At 41.8% G+C, this 26,303-nt stretch overlaps 1 protein-coding gene across 2 annotated transcripts in view; it reads right to left on the reverse strand.

The window, feature by feature from the left end:
• Positions 1 to 951: 951 nt before the first annotated feature.
• The window catches only part of ADGRE1 (adhesion G protein-coupled receptor E1), a 61,755-nt gene continuing 36,403 nt past the window's right edge, over positions 952 to 26,303 (reverse strand). For both annotated transcript variants that reach the window (XM_077860213.1, XM_077860214.1), the window contains 14 exons: positions 24,274 to 24,411; positions 23,013 to 23,101; positions 21,760 to 21,843; positions 18,343 to 18,517; positions 17,577 to 17,696; positions 16,242 to 16,441; positions 15,615 to 15,785; positions 13,882 to 14,076; positions 12,233 to 12,468; positions 9,302 to 9,368; positions 8,117 to 8,208; positions 4,146 to 4,314; positions 3,928 to 4,032; positions 952 to 2,149 (listed from right to left, as the gene is read on the reverse strand). In XM_077860213.1, coding sequence (XP_077716339.1) covers positions 2,144 to 2,149; positions 3,928 to 4,032; positions 4,146 to 4,314; positions 8,117 to 8,208; positions 9,302 to 9,368; positions 12,233 to 12,468; positions 13,882 to 14,076; positions 15,615 to 15,785; positions 16,242 to 16,441; positions 17,577 to 17,696; positions 18,343 to 18,517; positions 21,760 to 21,843; positions 23,013 to 23,101; positions 24,274 to 24,411 — 1,847 coding nt within the window. In that variant the 3' untranslated portion in view covers positions 952 to 2,143. The remainder of the gene's footprint in view (positions 2,150 to 3,927; positions 4,033 to 4,145; positions 4,315 to 8,116; positions 8,209 to 9,301; positions 9,369 to 12,232; positions 12,469 to 13,881; positions 14,077 to 15,614; positions 15,786 to 16,241; positions 16,442 to 17,576; positions 17,697 to 18,342; positions 18,518 to 21,759; positions 21,844 to 23,012; positions 23,102 to 24,273; positions 24,412 to 26,303) is intronic.

Here is a 26,303-nt window from a genome sequence, read left to right on the forward strand (position 1 = left end):
TCTGGGAAACGAACTAGGGGTGGTGGAAGGGGAGGAGGGCAGGGGGTGGGGGTGAATGGGTGACGGGCACTGAGGGGGGCACTTGACGGGATGAGCACTGGGTGTTGTTCTGTATGTTGGCAAAGTGAACACCAATAAAAAATAAATTTATTATAGATTAAAAAAAAGAACTGTGGCATCTGTATTGAACACTCTGGACAAGCCAAGCACAGAAGACCAACCTGTCATAAATGAACTCGTGGGTCAGCTTCCCTCTCAAGCTGTGGCTGCCACAAATAATAAAGACTGAGCTTCCATGAACCAAGTTTAATATCGTTATCAAATTGTCTAACCCATGATCATTACTGAGCTAACTGAATCTTAGGTGGTAAGTTGACTCAAAGTAATTATTTAGTCTTTCCTCGGTATCCCCACACTAAGAATGTCTGTGGTCAAAGGAAGAGAAAGAGAAAGTTACAGGGTCTGGAAGAGGAGCTCTGTGGTCAAGAGCTCACAGCCTAGCTCAACCACTTACAGCTGTGTGATGCTGGGAAAGTGACCTAACTTCTCTGAGCCTCTGTTTCTTCATCCTGAAAATGGAGATTAATCATTCATTTACTCATTCATTCAACATATTTGTGGAGAATCTACTAGATATAATTCCCTGTGCTTATAGAGCTCACAGTCTAAGCTGGAGATGCCTAAGAAAAAGAAGTTATAATACAAGGTTAGAAAGCATGAAGCCCTAGGAACACACAGAGGGACATCTAATCTTACTTCAGGAGATTCAAAGAATGCTCCCTGGTGGAAGTGATGACTGAGATTCAAAAAAAAAAAGGTAGAAATTATCAGGATTTTGAGGAAAGGTGTGTCCTAGGAGGAGGGAATGGTGGATGCAAAGTCCAAAAGTCAAGAAGACATTTTTTTCTGTTTTTAAAAATATTTAATTTAATTTAATAATTAATTTATGACTATTTTTAAAATACTTTTAATTTATTTATGAGAGAGAGAGAGGCAGAGACACAGGCAAAGGGAGAAGCAGGCTCCATGCAGGGAGTCTGATGCGGGACTCGATCCCGGGACTCCTGGATCACACCCTGGGCCGAAGGCAGGTGCTTAACTGCTAAGCCACCCAGGCGTCTCTCTTTCTGGTTTTAAAGACAAGCTCTGCTATCTGCATGGCAAACAGAAGAGTATTCCAGAATATTCTAGAACATTCATGAGTGAGTCCCCAGGGGCTCTCCTTAAAACTCAAGTTCTGGTTCAGCCAATAGAGGGTAGGGCCTGGTATCCTGCTTTCTGGTCCACAGACCACACTCTGAGTAGGGAGGTATTAGAGTGGCCATGGAAGGGAGGATATATACATTTTATTGTTCCAATTTTAGTATATGTGCTACCAAAGTGAGCACAGAGTATATCTACATTTTAAAGTTGCATCTCCCTCCTCTCTCCCTGGCAATCAAGATTTTATGCAGGATGGAGGGCAACGTGGGATGGTGATAGCTTTGTGAGCAGTGTGAATCCTAGGCAAGTCCCATGAAAGTTCCTGGAAGGAAGAGAGGTGTTGGTTCCCTGAAAGGTCCCAGGAAACCAAAACACTTTCCAAAGTGTGCTGTCATCAAACGCAGCAACCCTCCATGAAACGCTGGGATTCTCCTCCGTCCAGCACTCCTACTCACCAATGTAACTGCATTAAGTGTTTGTCCAAAAGTAGTTGATAGGTCTATGTGTTTTATTCACCCCCTTGGGGCCCATAATTATTGTTTTACTGACCACTTCTTTCAAAGGAGGAGGAGGCTTTGTCAAAGGGTATGTCAGTCAGTCATATGGTAAATCATTAATTGAGGGGCTGCTCTGTGTTCTGGAGAGACACACTTGCAGTCATGCACCCGTGAACTTGGGAGAAACCAAAATAGTAGCCAGATAATCTTGGTCATGCCATTGCACTGGGACCTGTTTCTTCCAAACTCTGGAAACTCAAAGAGCAGAACATAGAAGATGGACTGATAACCTAGAAGAGAAAGTCTTGTTTCCCAGAGAGTGCCGGGGCTGGCAGGATCTTGCATCTGTGCATCAAGATGTGAAGAGATTTCAGAGTAGGCTCCGGTAGGCATCTGCTTTCCTCAGATGTTGCTCCATAGCACATATGAAAGGAAGAAGAGCTTTAATCCTGTGAGAGAGAAATCAGAATTAGAATCAGCAGGATTAGGATTAGAAATGTGATTCCAGGGGTTGTATAAATACACGGGTCTTCTGTAAATACAGAGAAATATGGCAACAAACACTGGAAGGACAAACACTAAAATGTTAACATTGATGGTCTCTAGTGTGGCAGACACTAATGGCAAACCTGAAAGCTCTTCTCAACCTCTTCGTCATCAATAGCTTCCACTCTAGAGGCAAAGAAGCCAAATACGTGTTTTGTTAAGTTCCTTTGTAACTCTGTGTTGCCTGTGATACAATTCTGACCAACTAGGTGAAAGGGAAATCCCCTGAGGGGTTTCTGGGAAAGCTTTTCTTTCCTGTGAAAGAGAGAAAGAGTTTGCTGCTTCTGTCCCATCCCTCTTCTTGCCTTTAACATGGTTGTGATGTCTGGAGCTATGGCAGCCATCTTGCAACCATGAAAATCATTTGATGAAGTCAACATATTGTTAGTGGAATGGAAAAGTAGGGAAAACCTAGATCCTTTAAAACACCCCTGAGCAACAGAACCAGTATCAGAAACACCTAACTCTGAGCTTCTATTCTTGGGGGCAAAAAAAAAGAAGAATTTCCTATTTAAATAAGCCACCACTGAGGTGGGCACTTGATGGGATGAGCACTGGGTGTTATTCTATATGTTGGCAAATTGAACACCAATAAAAAAAAAATTTATTTTAAAAAATAAGGCAAAAAATAAATAAAATAAAAAATAAAAAACATAAATAAGCCACTGAATCTTAGTTTCTTGTGCTTAGAATAAATCAGTGAAAATATAAAAAATTCTAATGGAGGATGGAAGAGCTGTCGTAAATTTTTTTTATAACCCTGTAAATTTTAAATGGCAATGGTAGCAATGCAAAAATATGTGGGATTATGTGGAAAAATCAGTTTTGCCTCCATTTGCACATTCATTTCAATGTTTCTGAAGTCATATATGTGAAATATAATTCATATGTTAATATATATTGTAATTCATTTTTATAATAGATAATATGAAATTTTATATGTTATGTATTATAGTATAATAATTAGATAATATATAACTTCATAATTATATATATATAATCTTATTTATAATTATCAACAAGAAAAAAAATAATTATCAACAAGAGAACCTGGCAGATGTTATTACTGGCTCAAAAAAGACGGGCACTGAGGAGGGCACTTGACAGGATGAGCACTGGGTGTTACATGTTGGCAAACTGAACTCCAATAAAAAAAATACGAAAAAGAAAAGAATGCAAAGAACAGAGCTATGTATGTATTATATAATATATATAACATACATGTATAATGTAAACAAAAGATATAAAACATATAATTGTATATAATGTAAATAATATATGAGATATATATGATACATGTTAAATAATACATAATATATATTACATAGTGTATATATATATCTCTTCCGTGCATTCTCTTTTGAGCCAGTTCAACATCTGCCTCACTCTCACTGTTTAGTGAATAGAATAAAATCCTTAATGTATTCTCATGTTATGTCTGTAGGAGTCATCATTTCATCTTTTTTAGCTCACGCAGGTACTAAGGGGCAAAGCTGGGATTTGAGCCCAGGCAACTCCGGGTCCTAAACCCCAACTCTTGAACACCACACTTTATTAAATGTGCTAATATACATGGACACTCTTAGCTCGCAGTAGGTACTCGGTGCATAGTGGTGTCTGGTATTGCTAAGAAGCAGTAGTTCCATTTGAACAGAACTGCATAAAACACACAGTCTCTCACCGTCTTAGAAGTGGAGGGGACAGAGGACAGTAATATCCCTGAGGTATGGGACTCGGAACTGGGTTTGATCTTCCTGGTAAGGCATCTCCTATATTCTTCCTGTACCTGGAGGAAGAGACACATCACAAGAAGATGAATTAGTCCTAGATGCAGGGATGTGGGTTGTTATAGGCATATTCCTGGGAAGGATGGGGCTGGGAAGGGCAACAGTTATGTACCTGGCGGTTGAGCAGACAGTGAATGATGAAGATGAAGGCTCCCTGCAGGCTGTTGATGATGGTGAATAGGTAGGCCATGATACGAGCCATGGATCCAATCTGGAAGATGCCCAACACCCAGGAGCATCCCAAGATGAAGAGCTGGGCAAAGGCCTTGCATGTCAGTAACCTAGGGGAGAAGATTTGGAAAGGATAAAGTTCTGGGCAGTGGCTGTTGTCCTCATGGACCGTACTCCCACCACCAGTCTGAGGCTGCCACCATGTCATCTGCTACCTAGGTGAGAATAAATATGGGGTGGTCTCCAAGCTCAGAGGAAGGGAAATGGAGTCCCATCAGCATTAAAAGGCAGATGGCCTACAGATACACGTAGCACAAAGATGTGTAGACACATATATTTAATGCAATATTATTGATAGTGATGAAAATGCTCAAAGGACCTACAGGTCCAAGAACTGAGGACACATTAAGTGAATGGTAATACCATAGTATGAAATACGAGGACTTTTTTTATTTAATTGAAGAAAAACTCGCATAACATAAAATTCACCATTTTAACCATTTAAAGTGTGCAATTCAGTGGCATTTGGCACATTCACAATGCTGTACAATCATCATAACTACCCAGTCCTAAGATATTTTTATCACCCCAAAAAAGAAACCCCACACCTGTCAAGCACTCATTCTTCTCCCCCTCCCCTAACTAAAACAACGCTGGGGTCCACCCATTGATGAACAGATAAACAAAATATGGTCCATCCATACCCTGGAAAATTATTCAGCCATTAGAAGGAATAAAGTACTAAAACCTGCTACAACATGGATGAACCATGAAGACATTGTCAGTGAGGGAAGCCAGTCACAGAAGAACACAGAGTACATGATTTCATTTATAGGAAATGTCTAGAACAGGCAAATCTATAGAAACTAAAAGGAAATTATAAAACCATTTTTCAAAAGATTTTATCTTTAGGTAATCTCTACACCCAACATGGGGCTTGAATTCACAACTCTGAGATCAAGAGTTGCATGCTGCACTGACTGAGCCAGAAAGGTGCCCCATAAAACCATTTTTTAAAATGGTATAAGAGTGACCAAATACAGGCCCTGGGTACCATGGAAACTGTGCCTCAGTTTCCTAAAATTGGTGTAAGGTTAATAATACAATACCTACAGGGTGATATTACTTGTTCTGCAGATTAAATGAGATAACAAAACTCCAAGGGTGCTTGCCAGAGTGTCTGGCCCAAAAACATTTTTGTTAGTTGTTTTGTTTTTTTTTAATTTATTTTTTATTGGTGTTCAATTTACTAACATACAGAATAACCCCCAGTGCCCATCACCCATTCACTCCCACCCCCCGCCCTCCTCCCCTTCTACCACCCCTAGTTCATTTCCCAGAGTTAGCAGTCTTTACGTTCTGTCTCCCTTTCTGATATTTCCCACACATTTCTTCTCCCTTCCCTTATATTCCCTTTCACTATTATTTATATTCCTCAAATGAATGAGAACATATAATGTTTGTCCTTCTCCGACTGACTTACTTCACTCAGCATAATACCCTCCAGTTCCATCCACGTTGAAGCAAATGGTGGGTATTTGTCATTTCTAATAGCTGAGTAATATTCCATTGTATACATAAACCACATCTTCTTGTTAGTTGTTTTTAATCATAAGCATTGATACGAAGTCAGCTATGTATTTATGTGAGGAAAACCCAAAGTTCAGAATGATATGTATAGTATCCTATCATTTATGTAATAGAAGGTGAATGTGTAGGTATAGAATATTCTGGAAGGAAGCTCAATTCAAATGATAATGGTTGCTTAAGGTGGAAGAGAATCTGGAGACCTGGAGATCAGGGGATTACTTTTCATGTGTTCTCTATGGAGCCTGTTTCTCCCTCTGCCTGTGTCTCTGCCTCTCTCTCTCTCTTTCTCTCTCTCTCTCTGTGTCTCTCATGTCTCACGAATAAATAAATAAATCTTAAAAACTTTTTTTCTTATCATTGCATGTATTAACTCTTTTATACTTTTTGTATCAACTTTTTAAAAATAATTTTTAGAAAAAAATTATTTCAGATGGGATGGATGAGGGATTGGATACTGACAGGAAAACAAGCAAAGGACATCATATGGTTCCTGACAATAAAACCTAGACAGCTCCCCACAGGGAACCTGCTTCTCCCTCTGCCTATGTCTCTGCCTCTCTCTGTGTGTGTAAATAAATAAATAAAAATATTTATTTATTTTTTATTATTTTTTAATTGAAGTTTGATTTGCCATCATATAGTATAACACCCAGTGCTTATCCCATCAAGTGCCCTCCTCAGTGCCTGTTACCCAGGTACCCCACCCCCCACCCGCCTCCCCTTCCACCACCCTTTCTTTGTTTCTTGGAGTTAAAGTCTCTCATGGTTTGTCTCCCTCTCTAATTTTTCCTACTCAGTTCCCCTCCTTTCCCTTATAATCCCTTTCACTCTTTCTTATATTCCTCATATGAGTGAGACCATATGATGATTGTCCTTTTCCGACTGACATACTTCACTCAGCATAATACCCTCCAGTTCCATCCATGCCAAAGCAAACGGTACTTTAAAACAAAAAAACCTAGACAATGTCTGACTTTGCTAGATCTAATGAAGATTAGTTGAGGGGTGCCTGGGTGGCTCAGTTGGTTAAGTATCTGCCTTTGGCTCATGTCATGATCTTGGGGTTCTGGGATCAAGCCTGCATCAGGCTCCTTGCTTAGCAGGGAGTCTGCTTCTCCCTCTCCCATGTCCCTCCCCCCACTTGCTTGTACTTTCTATCTCTCTGTCAAATAATAAATAAATAAATAAATAAATAAATAAATAAATAAATAAATAAAATCTTTTAAAAAAATTAGTTGATTGATCAAGAAACACAAATGGTCTATAAGAGTATGAAAATGTCTCACATCTGACTCCTAACTCTGGGAAACGAACTAGGGGTGGTGGAACGGGAGGTGGGCAGGGGGTGGGGGTGACTGGGTGATGGGCACTGAGTGGGGCACTTGATGGGATGAGCACCGGGTGTTATTCTATATGTTGGCAAATTGAACACCAATAAAAAATAAATTTATTAAAAAAAAGAAAATGTCTCACATCTGTAAGATTAAATAATACGTACAAAACTAAAATAATAAAATAGTATATTTAACCCATTAAATTAGCAAAAATGACACAACAAAAATGATAAATCCTGGTGTTGGCATAGCTGTTAAGTAAATAAGCACTCTTGCAAATGGAAACAAATTTTCTGGAAAATAATTTGCGATATATACTAAAAGTGTGACAATCCAGCCTGCCATTTGACTTGGGCAGTTTCATGCCTACCATTATGAACAATCACAGGCATGGAAAAAGATCTATTAGGGTATTCAAGACTGCATTCTTTATAATAACCCTCCTCCCCCCAAGGAATCAGAAACAACTCGAATGTCCATGAATAAGGCATGATTTAAGTAAGTTGTGCTGTATTCTTACACTGAAATGCTTTACAAAAAAAAAAAAGATATTGTCAAAGAATGTCTAGTTAAATTGAAAAATATCCATGCTATTAAGAGAAAATGGTTATAAAAATGAATGATTCTATTTTTGTAAATATCACATATAATTATGCACAGTAGATGAGTTAGAAAATGTACTAATAGTTTCAATATAGGAAACAGTCTTCCTAGTAACTGTGTTGCTACTTCATAAACCAGATAAAGTGGACAATGTTAATATCCCCATGGTAAATAAGGATAAGGAAACAGTTTCAGAGAAGTTATGTAACTTGTCTGAGGTCACACAGCTTGTAAGTGTCAGACCTGGTGTTTGAGACCCCAGATCTAGACTCTGAGCTGTTCTGTCCTGGACACCAGAACCAGGCATACAAAAGGGACTCAGTGGATGTTTGTGGGAAGAATGAAGGAGACTGGGAAAGGAGAGAAAAGGAAGAAGGGTCTGCACCTGTTGTCTTTGAGCTTGGAGACTTCAGCGTTGACGCTGGAAAGCTTCTGCCTCAAGATACACAATGTCCAAGTTAGGAGGATGGAATTGATCTACAAAGTCAAGCAGAAAGGACTGAGAGATTGGAGATACACACGGACAATGGCCAGACCACCTGTAAGAGACCCATAGTCTTCAGTAACCACCCCAGGAAGCAGTTGACCCCAAACAACCAGCTCTTGAGTGGTAACTGATAGCCTCCCTAATTTCTGTCCTCACTTCCAACTTAGGACCGAAAGGAAAAAGCCAATAAGGAAAAAGCCAATATGCTGCCCTAAGCATTCACATTGAATGCGCTGCTTTGAGTTAGGCTGCCTATAGAATCCCGATGCATACAGCCTCTGATCAGGCCACACCAGAAGCCATCCCTGTTTTATCCCTATAAAGCCTTGCCACTCCTCTGACTGCTTTTGAGTCTCTGCAAAGTGCAAGTGATGGTGGTTGGCTCCCTTACTATAGCAATTAATAAGCCTTTCTGGTTCTTATTTGGGTGATTGCCCTGGGACCTCACAATGTGATCTTATTTGGAATTAGGGTCTTTACCAGAGGTGATCAAATTAAAATGAGGTCATTACAGTGGGCTCTAATTCCACATGACCTTATAAAACAGGGATATTTGATTGTGGTGATTATTTCACAATGTATACATATGTCAAAACACCAAGTTACACACCTTAAATATATACAATTTTTATTTGTCAGTTACACCTTAGTAAGGCTGAAAAAAAAACCAACTCTAGGCTTCCCTTTGCTTCCATCCCACTGTTTTCTTTTCCTCCCTGACCATCAAATACTCTTTTTTTCCTCCAAAATAAAAATAAATAAATAAAAATCATTTTTGAGAACCTAAAAAAAATTTTTTTTTGCCTCCCTTTTTTCTCATTTAATTCTGATCCTCAGAAGACAATAATAAACCCATTCTTTCTGGAACACAAAGGACAGATAAGATTGTGGTCCCTTCCAGGGGATTTGCAATGTTGGCAAGAAAAAAAAATCAGAAGTCAAAGAAATTGACTCTAACTTGGAAATCTCAAGAACTGGGGATCAGAAGGGAGAATGTTTGAGAGGAATATGTGACCTTGGCTATCCACCTTCCATCGGATCCCTTGGGTCTCCTTATCACACTGTGCCAAGCAATTTGCTTACCACGATGATGGTACAGACTGGCCCCAGGAAACTCCAGATGAAACCTGTCTCCGTATTCAGCCAGCAGCTATGGAGAGAAACAGAAGTCAGTGCTTGTCTCAGAGTCTTGACCCTATAAGTTACTCACAACCCAACAAATGCACTAATGGAGGAGAGTATAGGGAGATGACCCTGAGACGAAAATTCTCATTATGAGACAGGCTACAGTTCAGTTTTCTCTGGGCCTCAGCAAGTCTTCTTTCAGATCTTCTTCCTGGGTAAATGTTCCTGGAGTATTAATTTGATGTCCTACATAGAGCTCATCCTCACTTCATAACTTTTGTAACCCCTTCCTCTCTATTCAGACCTCCTCACTGGTACACTGGACATTCAGATCCCAGCTTAAATGTCACCTCCTCTGAAAAGCCACTTCTGACCATCCCTACCCGTGGTCCTTCTCTAGCAGAGCTTGCTGCTTTTCTTTTTTATTCCATCTATCAGTGTCATAAGTTATGGTGGTGTGTTTCCTTGCAAACTGTTCTTCTCTCTACCAGACTATAAGCTGTGTGAGAACTCAGACCTTGAACTTTTGTTCATCTCTGAATACCCAGCACTCAGGGCAAAGCCTGGTGTGGATGAAGTATTCTATAATTATTTCTTAAAAGAAATGAAGGGAGGAAAAGATGGAGGGAGGGAAGGAGGAATGGAGGGAGAGGAGGAAGAGACATGCATTGCTTCTTTCCATCATGTCTCTAGTAATTGGTTTTCACCATCTGACAACCATTCCACCATATTCAGTAACAGCATTCCAATATTCCCTGTGAAAGTGTGCCTCCCCCAAAAGAGAAGGAAAATAATCAAGTTTGGCCAACCAGGCGTTCTTTCCCTGGAACAGGAGTCTCCAGGTAGTAGTAGATAAAAAGGTGGAAAATGCATGGAAAACCATTTCAGTAGATACTGGACTATTTCCTTATCAGCTTCTGCATCTCTGCATGGAGGCATCAGACTAAAAGCTCTAGAGAATTAGTTTTCTGAGAGCAGCCCTCAACCAATGGCTGCTGGGAGGGAAATGGTGAACAACTGGTGGGTTATTGGAGGTCCATGCCCTACACAGTTTCCCAGAGGTACCCACTGGGATGGAGCCTGTTACCTACAGCTGTACCTGCTCAGAAATGCACTCCATATTTCCAGTTCTTCCTCACTGCCTGGTGCTTCTTCCTAAGGTCATCTCAAATCCTTGTCAACACTACTCCCCTCTTCCAAAATTTTTTGTGGTTCTCACCACCTGGAAGGTATGCCCCAAATTCCATGCCCCTCCCCTAGATCCCCCTCTTTCAGCCCAATCCACCTGTTCTCCAAACACACCTTGAGCCCTCCCTTGGGAAGCTATTGCCCTCACCTACTGTCGCCACTCCCCTTCCTCTTTGCCTGTGTATATTTCAGTAGGGTTTTCAAGGCTCATTCAAATTCTATCTCCTCCAGGAAGCCTTCCATGAACTTTCCGACTCCCATGTGCTATTATCCTTCTCTGGTCTGTGTCAGTGCTTATATTACCCACACCAACATCAGACACTTCAATCATGGTAGCCTTGCACTGTTACCACCATCTCCTGACAAGACAGTCAGGTCTGAATTCAGTTTGGACACTTTCTAGCTATGTGGCCCAGGGCAAGTTCTGCAACTGTGCTGAGCCTCAGTCTCCTCTGGAGCTACCATTTATTAAGCTGTTACTTTAGGTACCACCATATGCAGCAGCCCAGGTTGTGTACTGCACAAATCCAGGGGACACTATTCATACTCCTAGTCCTTGCACTTAGGATTTCAGTTGAGAAGTACCAGAGATAATGCATGTTTGTAAAACTTGCAGGATTTAGGTTTGATAAGTGCTCACTTATTATGGATTCCTTTCCCTCACCTCTTATCTCATGACCTCACCTGAAATATAAAACATCAGTAGTAGGCAGGGAGGAAACCTGGATATTTAGTTCCCTAACCACAGCTCAGCAATGCCTCTAACACAGGGTGATGAGCACAGGCCCTGGGATTGGAAAGACCTAGATTCATGTCCTCACACAGCCCCTTTCTCATCGTAGTGGCAAGAAAGCCTGTCTTTCCTCATATCTAAATTAGAATAGCACCACTATCTCAGGGGTCATAGGATCATTGACATGACACAGTGAGTTACAGTCTCTGCACTAGCCGCATACTGTTTGTCCTGTCATTTACCTGATTTTCAAAGTTGATTCACTTTTTTTTTAACTTATACAATGGAATCACATCTATGATATCATGAGTTTGGTTGGTATGCTAGCAATTTTTTTCCCTAATGTCCTATAAGATAACTACGAAATTATTTTTAAGTTATACTCACCAACATACTACCCCAAATCCTCTCCCATGGAACCATGTGACAAACAAACGTTGCTTTCAAACAGACAATGGTGATGATGGTGATGATGATGATGATGATGATATGTATATTGTTTTATCCTATGCCAGACACTGGTCTAAATGTTTTGCAGATAATAACTCATTTAACCCTCACAACACTATGATGTAGGCATTGCTACATCAGCCCCTATTGTATGGACGAGGAAATGGAAGCATATAGAGGTTAAGCAACTCTCCCACAGCTAGGAGGTAGTGGAGCAAGGGTTCAAACCCAAGCAGGCTGGCTCCAGGATCCATGATTTTAAAATTTACAACCAAGCTCATTGTTTACACCACCACCATTATCTATACTATGGTACAAATAGTGGCTCCTGGATTCACGCAGTGCACAACCCGTGCTACTACTATACATGGCAGCTCTGAGACCAACAAAACATAAAGAGCTCAATAAACGGTAGACACAATCATCACTACTGTTACTACTCTTCTTGTTGTTCATGTAATCAATTATCCTCATGAACCCTGGCAGCAGGCTCTTCAGGGAGAGAGGATATCACTTACCGATTATGCATTCCATAACCTTGTGGTTGAACACCAACAGAGACAGCCACCACTAGCCCTGGGATCCCATAGCCAAAGACACAGAGGTACCACATCTTGATGTGGCGGGAGCTGAAGTAATTCACCACCTTCAGGTTCCTGACCATGAGGAAGAGCATCACAGCCTCTATCAGCATCCAGAAGAAGCAGGCGAGGTAAAGGTAGTGCAGGAAGCCTGCAATGATGGCGCAGCCCATCTGGAGAGGAGAAGCATGCACACTCAGGATCCCCTACCCAAGAAGCAACAGTGGGGCACTACTTTGACTGGAGTTCCCGAACCACAGCCCATCCATTCATCCCACAAACCTTTACATAGAGGTATTTTCCCTACAGGTGCTACCATCCCTTGGGTAGGGGGATAAGTCATCCTGGTTTACCTGGGACCTGTTCTTCCCAGGACATGTGACTTTCAGTGTTAAAACAGAGAGAGTTTTGAGAAGAATGGTTAGTTGATTGAGTGTGGGGGGTCAGCACAGTGTAGCCATTAGAATGGCTGCCTGTTTTGTAAATGACGTTTCATTGGCACATGGCCACACCCATCTCTATATTTTCTTTGAAAAAAAAATATTTTATTTATTTATTCATGAGAGATGCAGAGAGAGAGAAGTAGGCTCCCTGTGGGGAGTCCAATGCGGGACTCGATCACAGAACATCAGGATCCCGACCTGAGCCAAAGGCAGATGCTCAACCCCTGAGCCACCCAGGCATCCCCATCTTTATATTTTCTATGTCTGTTTTTGCAGTAAAACAGCAAAGCTGAGTGACTACAACAGAAACCCTAGGATCTGCAAAGCTAAAAATATGTATACCTGCCTCTTTAGAGAAAAATTTGGCTCACTCCTGGTTAAATGATGGCAGTGACACATGCTACTAGCATTGAATTCTCAAACATTCCACAGTGAGGGAGGTGATTCTGCACAAAAATGATCACCCCAAGCAAAATGTCGCTAGTGCTCCTTTCGGAAAAATCCTAAGAACCTACTATGTTTCTGGTATAGTTAAAGGGGATAAATTGGCCAAAGTTCTTGCTCTCATGGGGCCCATAGTCTAGTGGGAAGGGTAGATATACTACAAGTAAAACACCAAATAATCAATATGGTTTCAAATACATGCTGGGTATGAAAGCAAAATAAACTGATAAGGGATAGAGTTTCTCAGCTGTAGCATATTGACATTCATAAAAATATTGCCAGATTATTTTCTGTCATGAGGGCTGTCCTGTACATTGTAGGGTGTTTGGCAGCATCCTTAGTGTCCACCGGATGCCAGAAGCACCCCCTCCCAGTGATGACCACCAATAATGTCTCTAGATATTGCCAAGTGTCCCCTAGGGGGCAGGATCCTCCAAAGTTAAGAACCAATGGCTTAAAGTATAATAGGAGAGATCGCCACAATATATAATATGATCAGGGAAATGATTTTAAACTGAGACCTATCACAAGAAGAAGTCAACCAGGTGAAGAACTGGGAATAAATATTATCAAAAGAGGGCATGGCACATGCAAAGGTCCTGAGGTAGGAATTAGAGTAGAGGTTATTGAGTAGGAATGGGGGGGGCTGATGTGGAGGTGGTGGGGTTGGGTGAAGACACAGCCTGAGGGGTGTGAGACCTTGTTATGAATTTTGTCCACTCCAGTGAGGAAGAGAGCCTTGGCCAAGAAGAGGCACACGCAGAGGTGCAGGTGGAGGTAGGTATTGTGATTTTGAATGGAACGACACAGGATGAAGGTGGTGATGGCCAAGACGAGACACACCAGGGAGATGATCATGCCCACGTGGCTAATGATGTACAAGGAGAAGTCCATCTGTCAAGGAAAGAGATACACCACTCAGAGAGGGGCTGACATTCCTTCAGGCAGGAAAAAAAAAAAAGAATTATCCAGTCTCCTGACCAGGGCAGAAAGGGCTCAGGAAACTTTTCTCCCTTTGACACTTGGAGTGAACTAGATATTGTCCATTATCAACCTCTGGAATCCATCAGCACCCATTCCCACCCCTGTCCTGTGCCACTCCTCATGTCGTACTAGAGCAAGATGTCTATAAAGGACATTTCCCAGAATCTTCTGGGGCTAGGGTCCTAGATGTCATTTAGGTTCTCCAATGAGATGTTTGCACAGTTTTGGAAGGTAGGATGCAGGCAGGTACCAGCTTTCTGCAGACAGGAGCAAGCTATGAGTGGGCTCCACATTCCAGCTTGCTCCTTTTTTGATTGCATGGATGTGGGGTGATCTGCCCCATAGATGTGGGTCAATTCCTGACCTCTGCATTACAGCTGCAGAGGGATGATCTTGAAGAGTTGGGGTGACCCAACTCGCAGCCCCTGACTTCAAATCCTCCGTCCCTCTCTGTGACTTTGCAAGCATCCCATTCCCTACCTGAAATACCTAGAATGGTTACCATTTCCTGACCTGGACTAGGGCTGTTACACAAGCATTCAGAGATAGATGCCCCAACTTCTGGGAGTGGAAATGGCAAACTGAGTCCTTCACTTATTCACAATTATTTTTATTCACCATTAACTTCAATGTTTTGAATTCCTCTGTGTGTTAAAGATGTGCCAAGACGCCATCTCACAAGCTACTCCCTATGATCTTGTGACAGACATGGTGACTGAGAGAATGGACTACAGTTCTGCTAGGTCCGAGCTGTGTGAGCTTGGGCAAGACACTTCACTGCTGTGTCCCTCAGTTTCCTCATCTGTTAAAAGATATGAACAGTAATTGCCCAGTAGAGTTGTTGTAAGAGGATTCAGTGAAAATACTTCAAGTGCTCATGGCTGTGCAGGAAATATATTACATGTTCTGTATAGCCTTCCTCTCCACTGAATCTACCCACTCATCAAGGTTCATGTTCCAACCCCTCCCTGATTGATTGCTCTCACCAACACACTTCTGAATTCCTATAGCACAACTTCTTGTACCATTTACATGGTTTTGTGGAAAGACAGCTCTGGAGCCAGACTGTCCTGGGTTTGAGTCTCGTTTCCACCAGTTTAGTTTCCTAAGTAGGTGGATTGTGGAGCCTCAGCCTCCATCCTATAAAATAGCCTGAAAACACTTGACTTAAAATAAAGGGTTTAACACAGTAGGTACTCTGTAAATGGGATCTGTGGTTATTTTTCTCCCAGAGCATCTGCTTAGGGTCATTTCTCATTTTATATATCAATATCATGGCTTCTCAGCTAGATTCTGAATTCACCAAGGGCAAAAGTATCACACACTCCATCTGTCCCCCATGACTCCCTCCCACAACACCCAAGACCATGAGAGACACACAGTGGATGTTTACTTAGTATTTTCCCCCTTGCATTTGGGGAGCCAGAGTGCAGAGAATTGGTACTGACCGTGAGCTCCCCATAAGCCATGATGATGGCCAGATTCACCATTTGATTACAGCTGCAGACAGTATGCGTCTCAGAAGCTTCAAGGACCACACAGCCAGAAGACGTCCACCTACCACCCTCCACATTGGTGTCCCAGGAAACGCAGATAGGTCTCTCAAATTCCTGCTTAGGCTGAAAAAGGAAAGGCTCTGGTCATCCGAGACTCTCTTTCAAATGGATTCAGTATGACTGACTTCAAGAATCATTTGGGGCATGAAGATACAGGTATGTTTGGGAGGGAAATGCAATATTTCCATGCACAAGGATAGAGAGAAAGATCTCAGATACCAGGTCTGCCTCTACCACTGACTTGGTCATAGCCAAGGTAAATAAAGTCCTTGTGAATGTTCCTGCACCAACATCACTTAATCTGAGCCCAGTTTTGCCCGGTGATGGATGGAAGAATGCCACATAGGAATAGGAGAGCCCTTTCTTTTGAGGTAGATTTTGGGGATCGTCTTGAGTTGCAAGAAACTGTGGGAGCTTGCTGCCTTCATGAGTCCCTACCAGAAGTGAAAGTTAAGCCCACTGGAGGATGGAGCATTCTCAGCAGGTAGATGGGGGCTCAGCAGGGACCTCTTCACAAACCTCAATGTTCTCCAGTGTGTAAATGATAGGGTCAGAGAAGCCATCCTTCTTCTCACCAGTCATGATGCCTTGTACAACTCGAGAATTCATCTTCACCTTCCTCTGAGAGATGGCCGAGGGCATCTGTTGGTCTTGGAAGAAGCTCTCATCTAAAAAAGACTCCATACCCAAAAAGGAGACAAAAGCCACCCCAGTGGTCCCTGTGATTTCCCCCAAAGGCAAAAAAAAAAAGAAAGAAAAAAAAGGAGGGGAGAGGAAAGGAATAATTTGCTCAGTAGTGATTATAGATGATCCAACATGTACATATGCATACATGCTTTAATGTCCTATGCATCTCTACCTCCACTGGCCTGCTCTGAGGATTGCCACACCAATGGAACCAGGAGACTCCTAGGTTGGTGACCCTCTCTAGAACCATTTAAAAAAAATCCTGAGGTGCTACCACCTGAGAAATGTTGGCTGCAATTAAAAAAATAAGTTTGAATTTGTGCTTTTAAGGGACAAACTGAGCCATGGGGAGTAAGTTCTCCTCCCATATTTATGGTTGTTCTTGTTGCATCTCTTTGGTGGGCTTCCCCTTTCAACATTGGTGGTCTTCAGGGACATCCCAGGCTTGCTCCCTGAGCACTCCCAATAGCAGATAGATTGGGGAGTGACTAACAACAGCCCCCAGACCAATCTGGCCATCGCCTCTTTGTATAAATAAAAGTTACTGCAACACAGCCACACCCGTTCACGTATAAACACCTTTGCACTGTGAGGAACTGTATTACCCTCAATGCCTAAAATACTTACCAACCTGCCCCCTACAGGACAAGTTTGCCAGTCCCTGATACAGACAGCACTGTCCACTAGCAATATAACTTGATCCACATAAGTCATTTTAAATTTGCTAGTAGCCACATTTCAGAAAAGTCAAAAACAGGTAAAATTAATTTTAATTATATTTTAATTCAATACCTGCAAAATATTATCATTTCAACATACAATCAATATAAAATCTCATGTGAATGAGATTTTTCCACCCTTCATTTTTTGTACTAAGCCTTTGGAATCCGGTGTGTATTTTATACTCACAGCCCGGCCACATTTCAAGTGCTCAATAACAAAAGGTGGCCAAGTGGCTGCTGTGCTGGAAAGTGAAGTTCCTAATACTCCACTATTGTGAGAATATTTATTTAATATCTGACTTCCCCAGCAGATGGAAAACTTCCTGAGGGCCTGGGCCTCACCTGATCCCCTCATAAATCTTGGCACCTTAGCGTTGAGTGATAAACATTTACTGACTGACTATACCATTACCACTCTCCTTGATTCCCAGAAGCAAGTCTATACCTGTGGATTTAGATTCTTCAATGGTGGAACACCCAATCTTCATCTCATCCCCTTTGGCTTTAAAGTGAAAGGTCATATTCTCTTCATTGCATTCTTCCTTGATAATTTTGCTTTCAATTTCTAAAAGGAGATAGGGAGACTTTGCCTGAGGTCACTCAGAAAGTGAGTCCTGAATTCAGTTTCTGTCCAAAAACCTTATATGTACCCAGTTGCAAGCAAAGAATAAAAAGGCCAGTTCATCATGGGGAAGATCTTGAGCCCCTTGTTGAGTGACAAGAGGAAGGTAGCACTAAACTAATTAGAAACCCAGTTGGACCCATAGGAGAGAGCTCTCGCCCCATAGCAGGTGCATCAGGGAAACATGGGGTTGAGATAAACAGTGATGGAAAGCAACGGTCCTAACCCTCTGGCTACACCATGAAAGCTAGCAATGCTCCCCCCAAGCTTGGCCCTCTCTGGCTGACTTAGCCTGCTGTATTTTTGTCAATAGCACTATCTATATCTTGTACACTAGATGTTTGCTTATTGTGGGACTCGGATAGTTGTTGAATCAATGACACACTCCAAACCATACCTGGCAACACTCTTAACTCAATGTGAAGCACTCAGTAAATGGAAGATGTTGTTAATATCCTTGAACTGGCTTTTCTGTGAGTTCAGAGGTTTGAAACAGTTGGGGAAATGGGATATGGGAAAGCCATGGAGAATTGCATCGCCCAAGCCCCCCTCCCTCCATCAGCACCCAGGTGTAACCTTGCCATCTTACCTAATTGTTCTGTCTGAATAGTCTGACTGACATTTGCCGAGGGTTTCAGGAAAGCTGCCAGGGTGGTGCTTTTCACACTCTCCAGGACCACAGTGGCCAAAACGGATGTCTCTTCTTTGGTGAAGTTGGATGTGGATGTTTGTTCGAGCACAGAGGCAAAGCTCTCGACCGTACTCTGCAAGGAAACGTGTTTGCACACTATGTACTCGCACCCTCTTCCCCTACCCCTGAAACAGCAGCTGTTCCCTCTCTTTCTCCCCGCTCCTACTCTCTCCCTCCCTCTCTCTTCCTCCTTCTCATTCTCTCTCTCTCTCTCTCTCTCTTCTTCCTCCCTCTCTCTCTCTCTCAAGAGAGTGGGTTCATAGTCTAGGCCAATGAAGAATTAAAAGGGCATCTATTCAGCTTCCTTTCCCTGATCCCCAAATCCCCCTGGGATGCAAAAACGGTATAGCTTTAAATCAGCACCTGTAATACTATTGCTTGCATATACCTCTGACCCAGTAATTTCCCCTCCTGGAATTAATCCTTCCAGAAATGCTTAAAAATTGTGTAAGGACCTTGTCCAGTGATATTTATTTCAGCATGGCTTATGATAGTAAGAAGTTAGAAAGTCTAAATGTCCAACAGATTGGCTAAATAAATGATGATGGAATCAAATTGTGGGATAGTATGCAGCTCATAATAAAAGAACGGTTATATATATCAGTTTTACTCAGTGAACTCCTTTCTTGACATTCAAATTCTGTTTTTTTAATTTAAATTCAGTTTGCCAACATACAGTATAACACCCAGTGCTCCTCCCATCAAGTGCCCTCCTCAGTGCCCCTCACCCAGCTACCACATTCCCCCACTTAGCTCCCCTTCTGCAACCCTTTGTTTCCCAGAGTTAGGAGTCTCTCATGGTTTGTCTCCCTCTCTAATTTTTCCCACTTAGTTCCCCTCCTTTCCCTTATAATCCCTTTCACTATTTTTTATATTCCATGTAGGAGTGAAACTATATGATAATTGTCCTTCTCTGATTGGCTTATTTCACTCAGCATAATAAATCCTTTTTAAAAAATCATGAAAAGAATTTCAGGGAAAACTGGTGAGGGTACAACTTGAGAGATGTTCATTCTGGAGAAACAGGATGCATTGAATTCTGTAGCCATATCTCAAGTGCAAGTATGAGTTTGGGGTCCCTCCCCACCAACACAGAAAAATCTCAGGTGGAATCATCCTGCAAAAATGTGGTCCTCAATTTTATGGCTAAGGAGACCTCATTAAAACTCCCTTTGAAATGTGAAATCTATTTTCACCTGCAAACATTATTTTATTTCTTTGGGAAAGTAAAGAATCGATAGGCAAATTAAGACTTCATTGTGCTAACTTTCAATTTTGAAGGTTTTATGATCTTTGGCATAATCTGGAAAGTGGTGGTTGAAAGCGTTTAGAATAATTTGACACATTAGAGAAGCTAACTGATTATCCACGTGATTTCACTGCCAAAACAATTAGATGTGTGATAAATGTGTATTTAATATGAACCGTGTAAGAGAACACAGCTGCTGATAAATGGGTTTGAACATTTAAAAAATCTAAATTATTACATTTATACATTTTATTATTTGGACTTATATTCCCTTGAAGGCACAGCAACTTCACCTTTTAGGTTTGTAAATCTTTCTCAGTAGGTATTTGAAATTTGGAGGGAAATAAGAATATTTGTAAACATAGTCTAAAATGAGGGAATCTAACGAAATTTGTAAAAATGACTCATCACTTATGGAAATTTAATCTGAAAACCCTATTAGTGAATGTACACTTGATGAATAAATGTGTTATACCAATAAATTAATTTTAAGTCAAATTACAAATGAAAGTATTATTCTTATTTTAGTACGAAACCAACCAAATTTATTAATAAATTAACAATAGCTAAGTTGTTAAGTCTTAAAAAAAAAACTAGGCTTAAAATCTACCATTGCAGGGGGATCCCTGAGTGGTGCAGCGGTTTAGCACCTACCTTTGGCCCAGGACGCGATCCTGGAGACCAGGGATCAAGTCCCACATCGGGCTCCCTGCATGGAGCCTGCTTCTCCCTCTGCCTGTATCTCTGCCTCTCTCTCTCTCTCTCTCCCTATCATGAATAAATAAAATCTTTAAAAAAAATCTACCATTGCAATCAACAAGTAATCCCAGCTTTAGATATTTATCATGGAGGAATGAAAAATTTGGGACACATACCCCAGATAGACATGCAGACCCACAAACACTATGTGAATGTTTATAGCAGCTCTACTGATAATTGCCCAAAGTTGAGATGGGGCCAGGAGAAAGGGGAGATGGTTAAGTGGAAACAACTCAGATGTTTTTTGTTTTTTTTTTTAACTCAGATGTTTTTCCCAGATGAATGGATAAACTGTGGTACATCCATAAAGTGGGATAGCACCCACATGTACTTTAATGTGGTTGAACCTTAAAAATATTACACCAATAAAAATAAATTTATTATTAAAAATATATATATTACACTCAGAGTAAGAAGCCAGACACAAAAGACTATATTTTGTAGGACTCCTTTTCATAACACATCCAGAACAGGTATGTCTACAAAGTTAGAAAGCAGATGAATGGTTGCCAGGGGCTGGGGGAGGGAGGAATGAGGAACAGCTGCTTCATGGGCATAAGTTTCCTTTTGGGGGGATGCTGGTGGTAGTTACACAACGCTGTGAATGTAGACAGTGTCACTAACAGTTATTTAAAAAATAAGAATTGGAACTCTTGATCACAAAGGCATTATGCTGAGTGAAAGAAGCCACATCCTGTGTGATTTTATTTATATAACATTCTTGAAAAGACAAAATTCTAATGACAGAGAAGAGTTGGGGATTTACAGGGGCTGGTGGTGGAGGGAGCATCTGACAATAAAGGGGAAGCCCAAGGGAGGAAAAGAAACTGTTCTATGTTCTGATTGTGGTGGCAAAATCACCTATCATCTATGTTCTGATTGTGGTGGCTACATAGGAATCTATTTAGGTAATAAAAGTCATCAAACTAGACAGAGAAGGGAAATTTAACTGTATGTTAAATTTTATTTATTTTTTTTTAATTTTTATTTATTTATGATAGTCACAGAGAGAGAGAGAGAGAGAGAGAGAGGCAGAGACACAGGCAGAGGGAGAAGCAGGCTCCGTGCAGGGAGCCCGATGTGGGATTCGATCCCGAGTCTCCAGGATCGCGCCCTGGGCCAAAGGCAGGTGCTAAACCGCTGCGCCACCCAGGGATCCCCCTGTATGTTAAATTTTAAAACCTTACAACTATATAACAAATTAAATGTTAACTCAACCCATTAATTAGAAAAAGGACCTTCTGTGCCCAAAGTGTCCCCCATGTTATTCGAAGCTTGAAACACAATTACAAAGACTTTGCTGTTACCTTCAGAGAAACCACGGTGTTTCTGTTTTCACAGGCATCGTCCAGAACGTTGAAGGTGGCATTCATTAGTGTGCAGAAGGAACCCTGTGCCCCAGAGGAGGAGAATGTGTGAGCACTGATCCATCAATCCCTCAGCATGTCAAGTATACAAATTGGCCGTCCAGCCCACCATATGGGCTCCTAAGGTGTCCAAGAGGCTCTAGAATTCTCGGGAAAATAGAAACTCACCATTTGAGCAGAATTGGAGCCACCTCTCTCTTCAATGAATAAAAGAAACAAATGCAAAGAAACAGCAAAATTACTTAGAGGGGTCAAAGATGGCGGAATGCGTGGGAAAAAAAAACAACCCTAGTGGTCCAAATGGAATATTATTCAGCCACAAAAAGGAGTAAAGCATGGACACTTGGTACAACGTGGTGAACCTTGAAAGTACTGTGCTCAGTGAGAGAAGCCACACACACACACACACACACACACACACACATCATGTACTGCATGATTACATTTATATGAAATATCCAGAAGAGACAAACTGAGGGATACAGAGAGATCTTCCTCACCACAACTTATTCACAAAACAACAGCAGTGGTCCAAAGTGCATGGGAATTCCAAAGCTAATTTATAAACTCATATCAAAAATCATGACATCAATTCCTGAACATAATCATGGAGGCTTTAGTCCCCAAAACAACTTCATTAGAGCATCAAGACATCCAAATTCCTCTTTGCCTGGCTCTGGGACTGTGAATCACCCCTCCCACACCATGCAGACATAGTACCAGCACTCTCACTGGTAAGGAGACTCTAGCATCCTTTCTTCTTTCAGTAAAAGAGCTCCCAAGTTTAAGATAGACAAATGTCTTCCCTTCTCATCTTTCCTTGAAGTCAGATATAAGCAGAAGTGACACTGGGTTATACTTTTAAAGAAAAGAACTATGCCTTTCACTTCCCTCTCCCCCCTGTCCACCAGCCAAAATGCAGATGTGATGGCAGGGTCCGGAGCAGCCATCTTGGACCACAAAGTGGGAGGCTTCTGTTGATGATGGCAGAGCATCTACGGAGCCATCATATCAACTCTCCACAGTTGACACTCAGGTTGTTACAAGGAGAGAAATAAACTGCTATACAATTTAGGTCACCATTATTTTGGTCTTTGTTAAAGCTGCAAAACAACATCCTACCTGAGTGGCTTCTAGGAACTTCTAGAAGTTCTTCTAGGAAACTCAAGCTAGGAACTTTCAACAATACTTACGTGTTCACGCTCTACTGCTGCTCCCACTTGGCATAGCTGGACCCACTCATTGTCTGGTATCACATCTTCTTTACACTTGAAGGGAATCCCTAGGAAAAACCAAAAGCAACCAAATTAAAGCTCAACCACAGCAAGCTATGATTAAAAGACAAGTCTGATTTCATTACCCCCTGCTTCAAATCCATCCATTACCATATTATATGACCGTGGAAATGAGCAAACCACAGCTACACACTGAAACATCAGGGACTCTGAGAAGCAGGATACTGAGTGAAAAGAGCAAGTCAGAAAAGACTATACAGAGCACAATGCCATTTTTATATTGCTCCAAAACAAACAAAACCAAGCAAAGTAATGTTTAAAGAAACATTCATGGGGGGCATTTTTTAAGTAGGGGCATTATAAACAAAAAGTTTCAAGTAGTCCCCTCTGAGGAAGACAAAACGGAGATCTAATAATGGGGAAGGAACATGCAGGAAACACATGGCATTGATAATGTTCTAGTTCTCGTGTTGGTAAGGGCCTCAGATGTACCCATTTTATAATGACACTTCATTGCCTCCATAGAAACTACCCCTATTTTTAATGTATCAAGTCATCCACAAATTTAAAAACTTAAACCTTTCACAGTTCTTCACTGTTCTCAACAAGAAAAAAAAAAAACCTCTAAAATTCTTCACATGGCTCACCAGTTCCTGCAGGAACTGACCTCAGCCCACATTCTCAGATACACCTAATGCCATTTCCCCTAGCCCTCTTTCTGCCTTAGCCTCAGAGCCTTTGCACATGCCACAACCTGGCACACTGAGATCTCCACCGTTTGTCTGGATAATTCCTACTCTTCCTTCAAGCTTCAGCTTAAATATCACTAGCCCAGAGTATATCAAATATCTCATTACTCACATTGAAGCACAGTATAATTTTTGTGGAGTCACACTGATTGTGCTTACTAAATAATTATGTGTGTGCTCTCTGCTCCTTCCCTAGACTATAAACTACATGAAGGTATATTTCATGTCCAATATATCCAGGATTAAATCCTCAGTTTCTAGTGCTGGGGCCTGATGACTAATTAATTAGTAGATGCCCCAAGAATAATTTATTCATTGATATAATTAATGAGGGAACAAATGCATTAGAAAAGAAAGAATTGTAGATGAGGTAAGAGTAAGAGGAAGATCCAGAGTTTGCAAAGATTGAGGATTTCACAACCAAACCAAGACACAGATTCCACTACTAAGGGACACAAGGAGATGCTTACTTTTGCAGGTGAAGTTCAAGGAGCCTCCTGCATTAGGACGAAAGCCCTCAAGGCAGCTACAGCTGTAGGAGCCCAGGGTATTGGTGCAGACAGAATTGGGGCCACATGGTGATGGATCTTGGGAGCATTCATCAATATCTGCAAAGAACTTAGAATATCAAACAACCCAGAAGAACCAAGAGATATGTCTTTCCAAGGATGTTCAGCAAACCCTCATTTCACCTCTACATTTGACTTCTTGGTCTGTGAAGCTCAACTGTCCATTGCTTGGTGTAAAGCCAAGAGAGCAGGTACAAAAGTAGCTCCCAGAGCTGTTGGTGCAAGTTGCATTGGAAAGGGCACATGTGAGGGCACCTGGATGGCTCAGAGGTTGAGCATCTGCTTTTGGCTCAGGTCATGAACCTGGGGTCCTGGGATCAAGTCCCACAACAGGCTTCCCCTAGGGAGCCGGCTTCTCCCTCTGCTTGCCTCTCTGTGTGTGTCTGTGTCTATCATGAACGAATAAATAAAATCTTTTTAAAAAGGAAGGGCACAAGTGAAGGCACTCATCAATATCTGTAGGGTAGAGAATGGGCATGAGGCAGGTGGCTAGCAATCCTACAAAAGTCACATTTCCAAGGCATGGAGTTGTCCCTAAGACATGGTGTCCCAAGCAAGGACATTTCCCAGAAATCTCTGCATCTACATGGGGCCATGTGACTGGTTTTCATTTAGAGAAGGGGAGCGAGTATGACGTTTGTTACTTCTGGACCAAGGTGGTACAAAGTAGATGTCCCTTCTGTCTCTTTTCTCACCACTGGCTGAACCAGTGATTCCAAAGTCAGAAGTGATATAGAAACCAACAGATGTGAGGAAAATGGATCCCTTATCACCATGTGGAGAAAAGCTGCCCACTGGCCAGGTATGTCTATATTGGATGGTAATGAGAGTCAGAAATTCTTTTATGTTAAGCTAATGATTCTCAACTGAGGGAGGCTTGCCCCCTGTACCCCTGCCAGGGGACATGGACAATATCTGTAGACATCTTTGGTTGTTTGACTGGGCCAGGGTTAGAGGGTGTACTACTGTGATCTAGTGGGTAGAAACCACAGATATTGCCAAATATCCTATAGCGCCCAGGACAGCCCTCCACCACACAGAGCTATCTAGCACAGAGGATCACTGGGGAAGGGAGGGAAAACAGTGAGAAGTCATCAGAGAGGGAGAAAAGCCATGGGAGACTCTTAACTCTGGGAAACAACCAGAGCTGTTGTTGTTGGCAGGATGGGGTAATTGGGTGATAGGCATTAAGGAGGGCACCTCATGTGATGAGCACTAGGTGTTATTATACACAAGTGACACATGTAACACTACATCTGAAACTAAGATGTACTATATGTTGGCTAATTGAATTTGAATACAAAAAAGGAATTATCTAGCTCAAAATGTCAATAGTGGCAAAGTTGAGGAAACCTGGCAACTAATACTGGTTGATGCCAGGTCACCTCAACAATAAGGAGTTACCTCTCCCTCTGGGGGTTCTGAGCCATAGAGGATATATGGAATAGAATGTCCTGGGGGAAAAAATAAGGAGGGAGGTAAAGGCCGAGCAGGCAGGAACAATTCTATTCTCCTAGGATGTAGGTAAAGACAGAGTTGAGGCCACAAAGAGTTGAGTTCCTGGCACATTTGTCCACATCTAAGCAGAAAAGTGGTCTAAGTCAAAAGGATGAAGCATGCCAAGGCCTTGGCAGTGCACAGCCCCACCCTGCCTGGAGCCAGTGAGTCTCCTGGGATCTGCTCACATCCTCTTAAACATTGCTGAAAGGAAGTGCAAAAACGCATGTCTGTGACCCACACAAGTCTCCAGATGAGGCTCTCTAGAAGCTTGGGATAAAATCCAAGCTCCTCATTAGAACACGGCAGACATCAAGAGTCTGGTCCCACCTAAGCTCACCTAGCTCATCTTTCTCTTCTAATCCCTTAGTCATTCCTGATCTAGATTCATTGACTACCAGTAGGTTCATGAAGTCTCCTTCTCTGCTCCCTCA

The sequence above is a fragment of the Canis aureus genome, chromosome 19 (assembly GCF_053574225.1).
Source record: "Canis aureus isolate CA01 chromosome 19, VMU_Caureus_v.1.0, whole genome shotgun sequence".
Classification (NCBI taxonomy): Eukaryota; Metazoa; Chordata; class Mammalia; order Carnivora; family Canidae; genus Canis; species Canis aureus.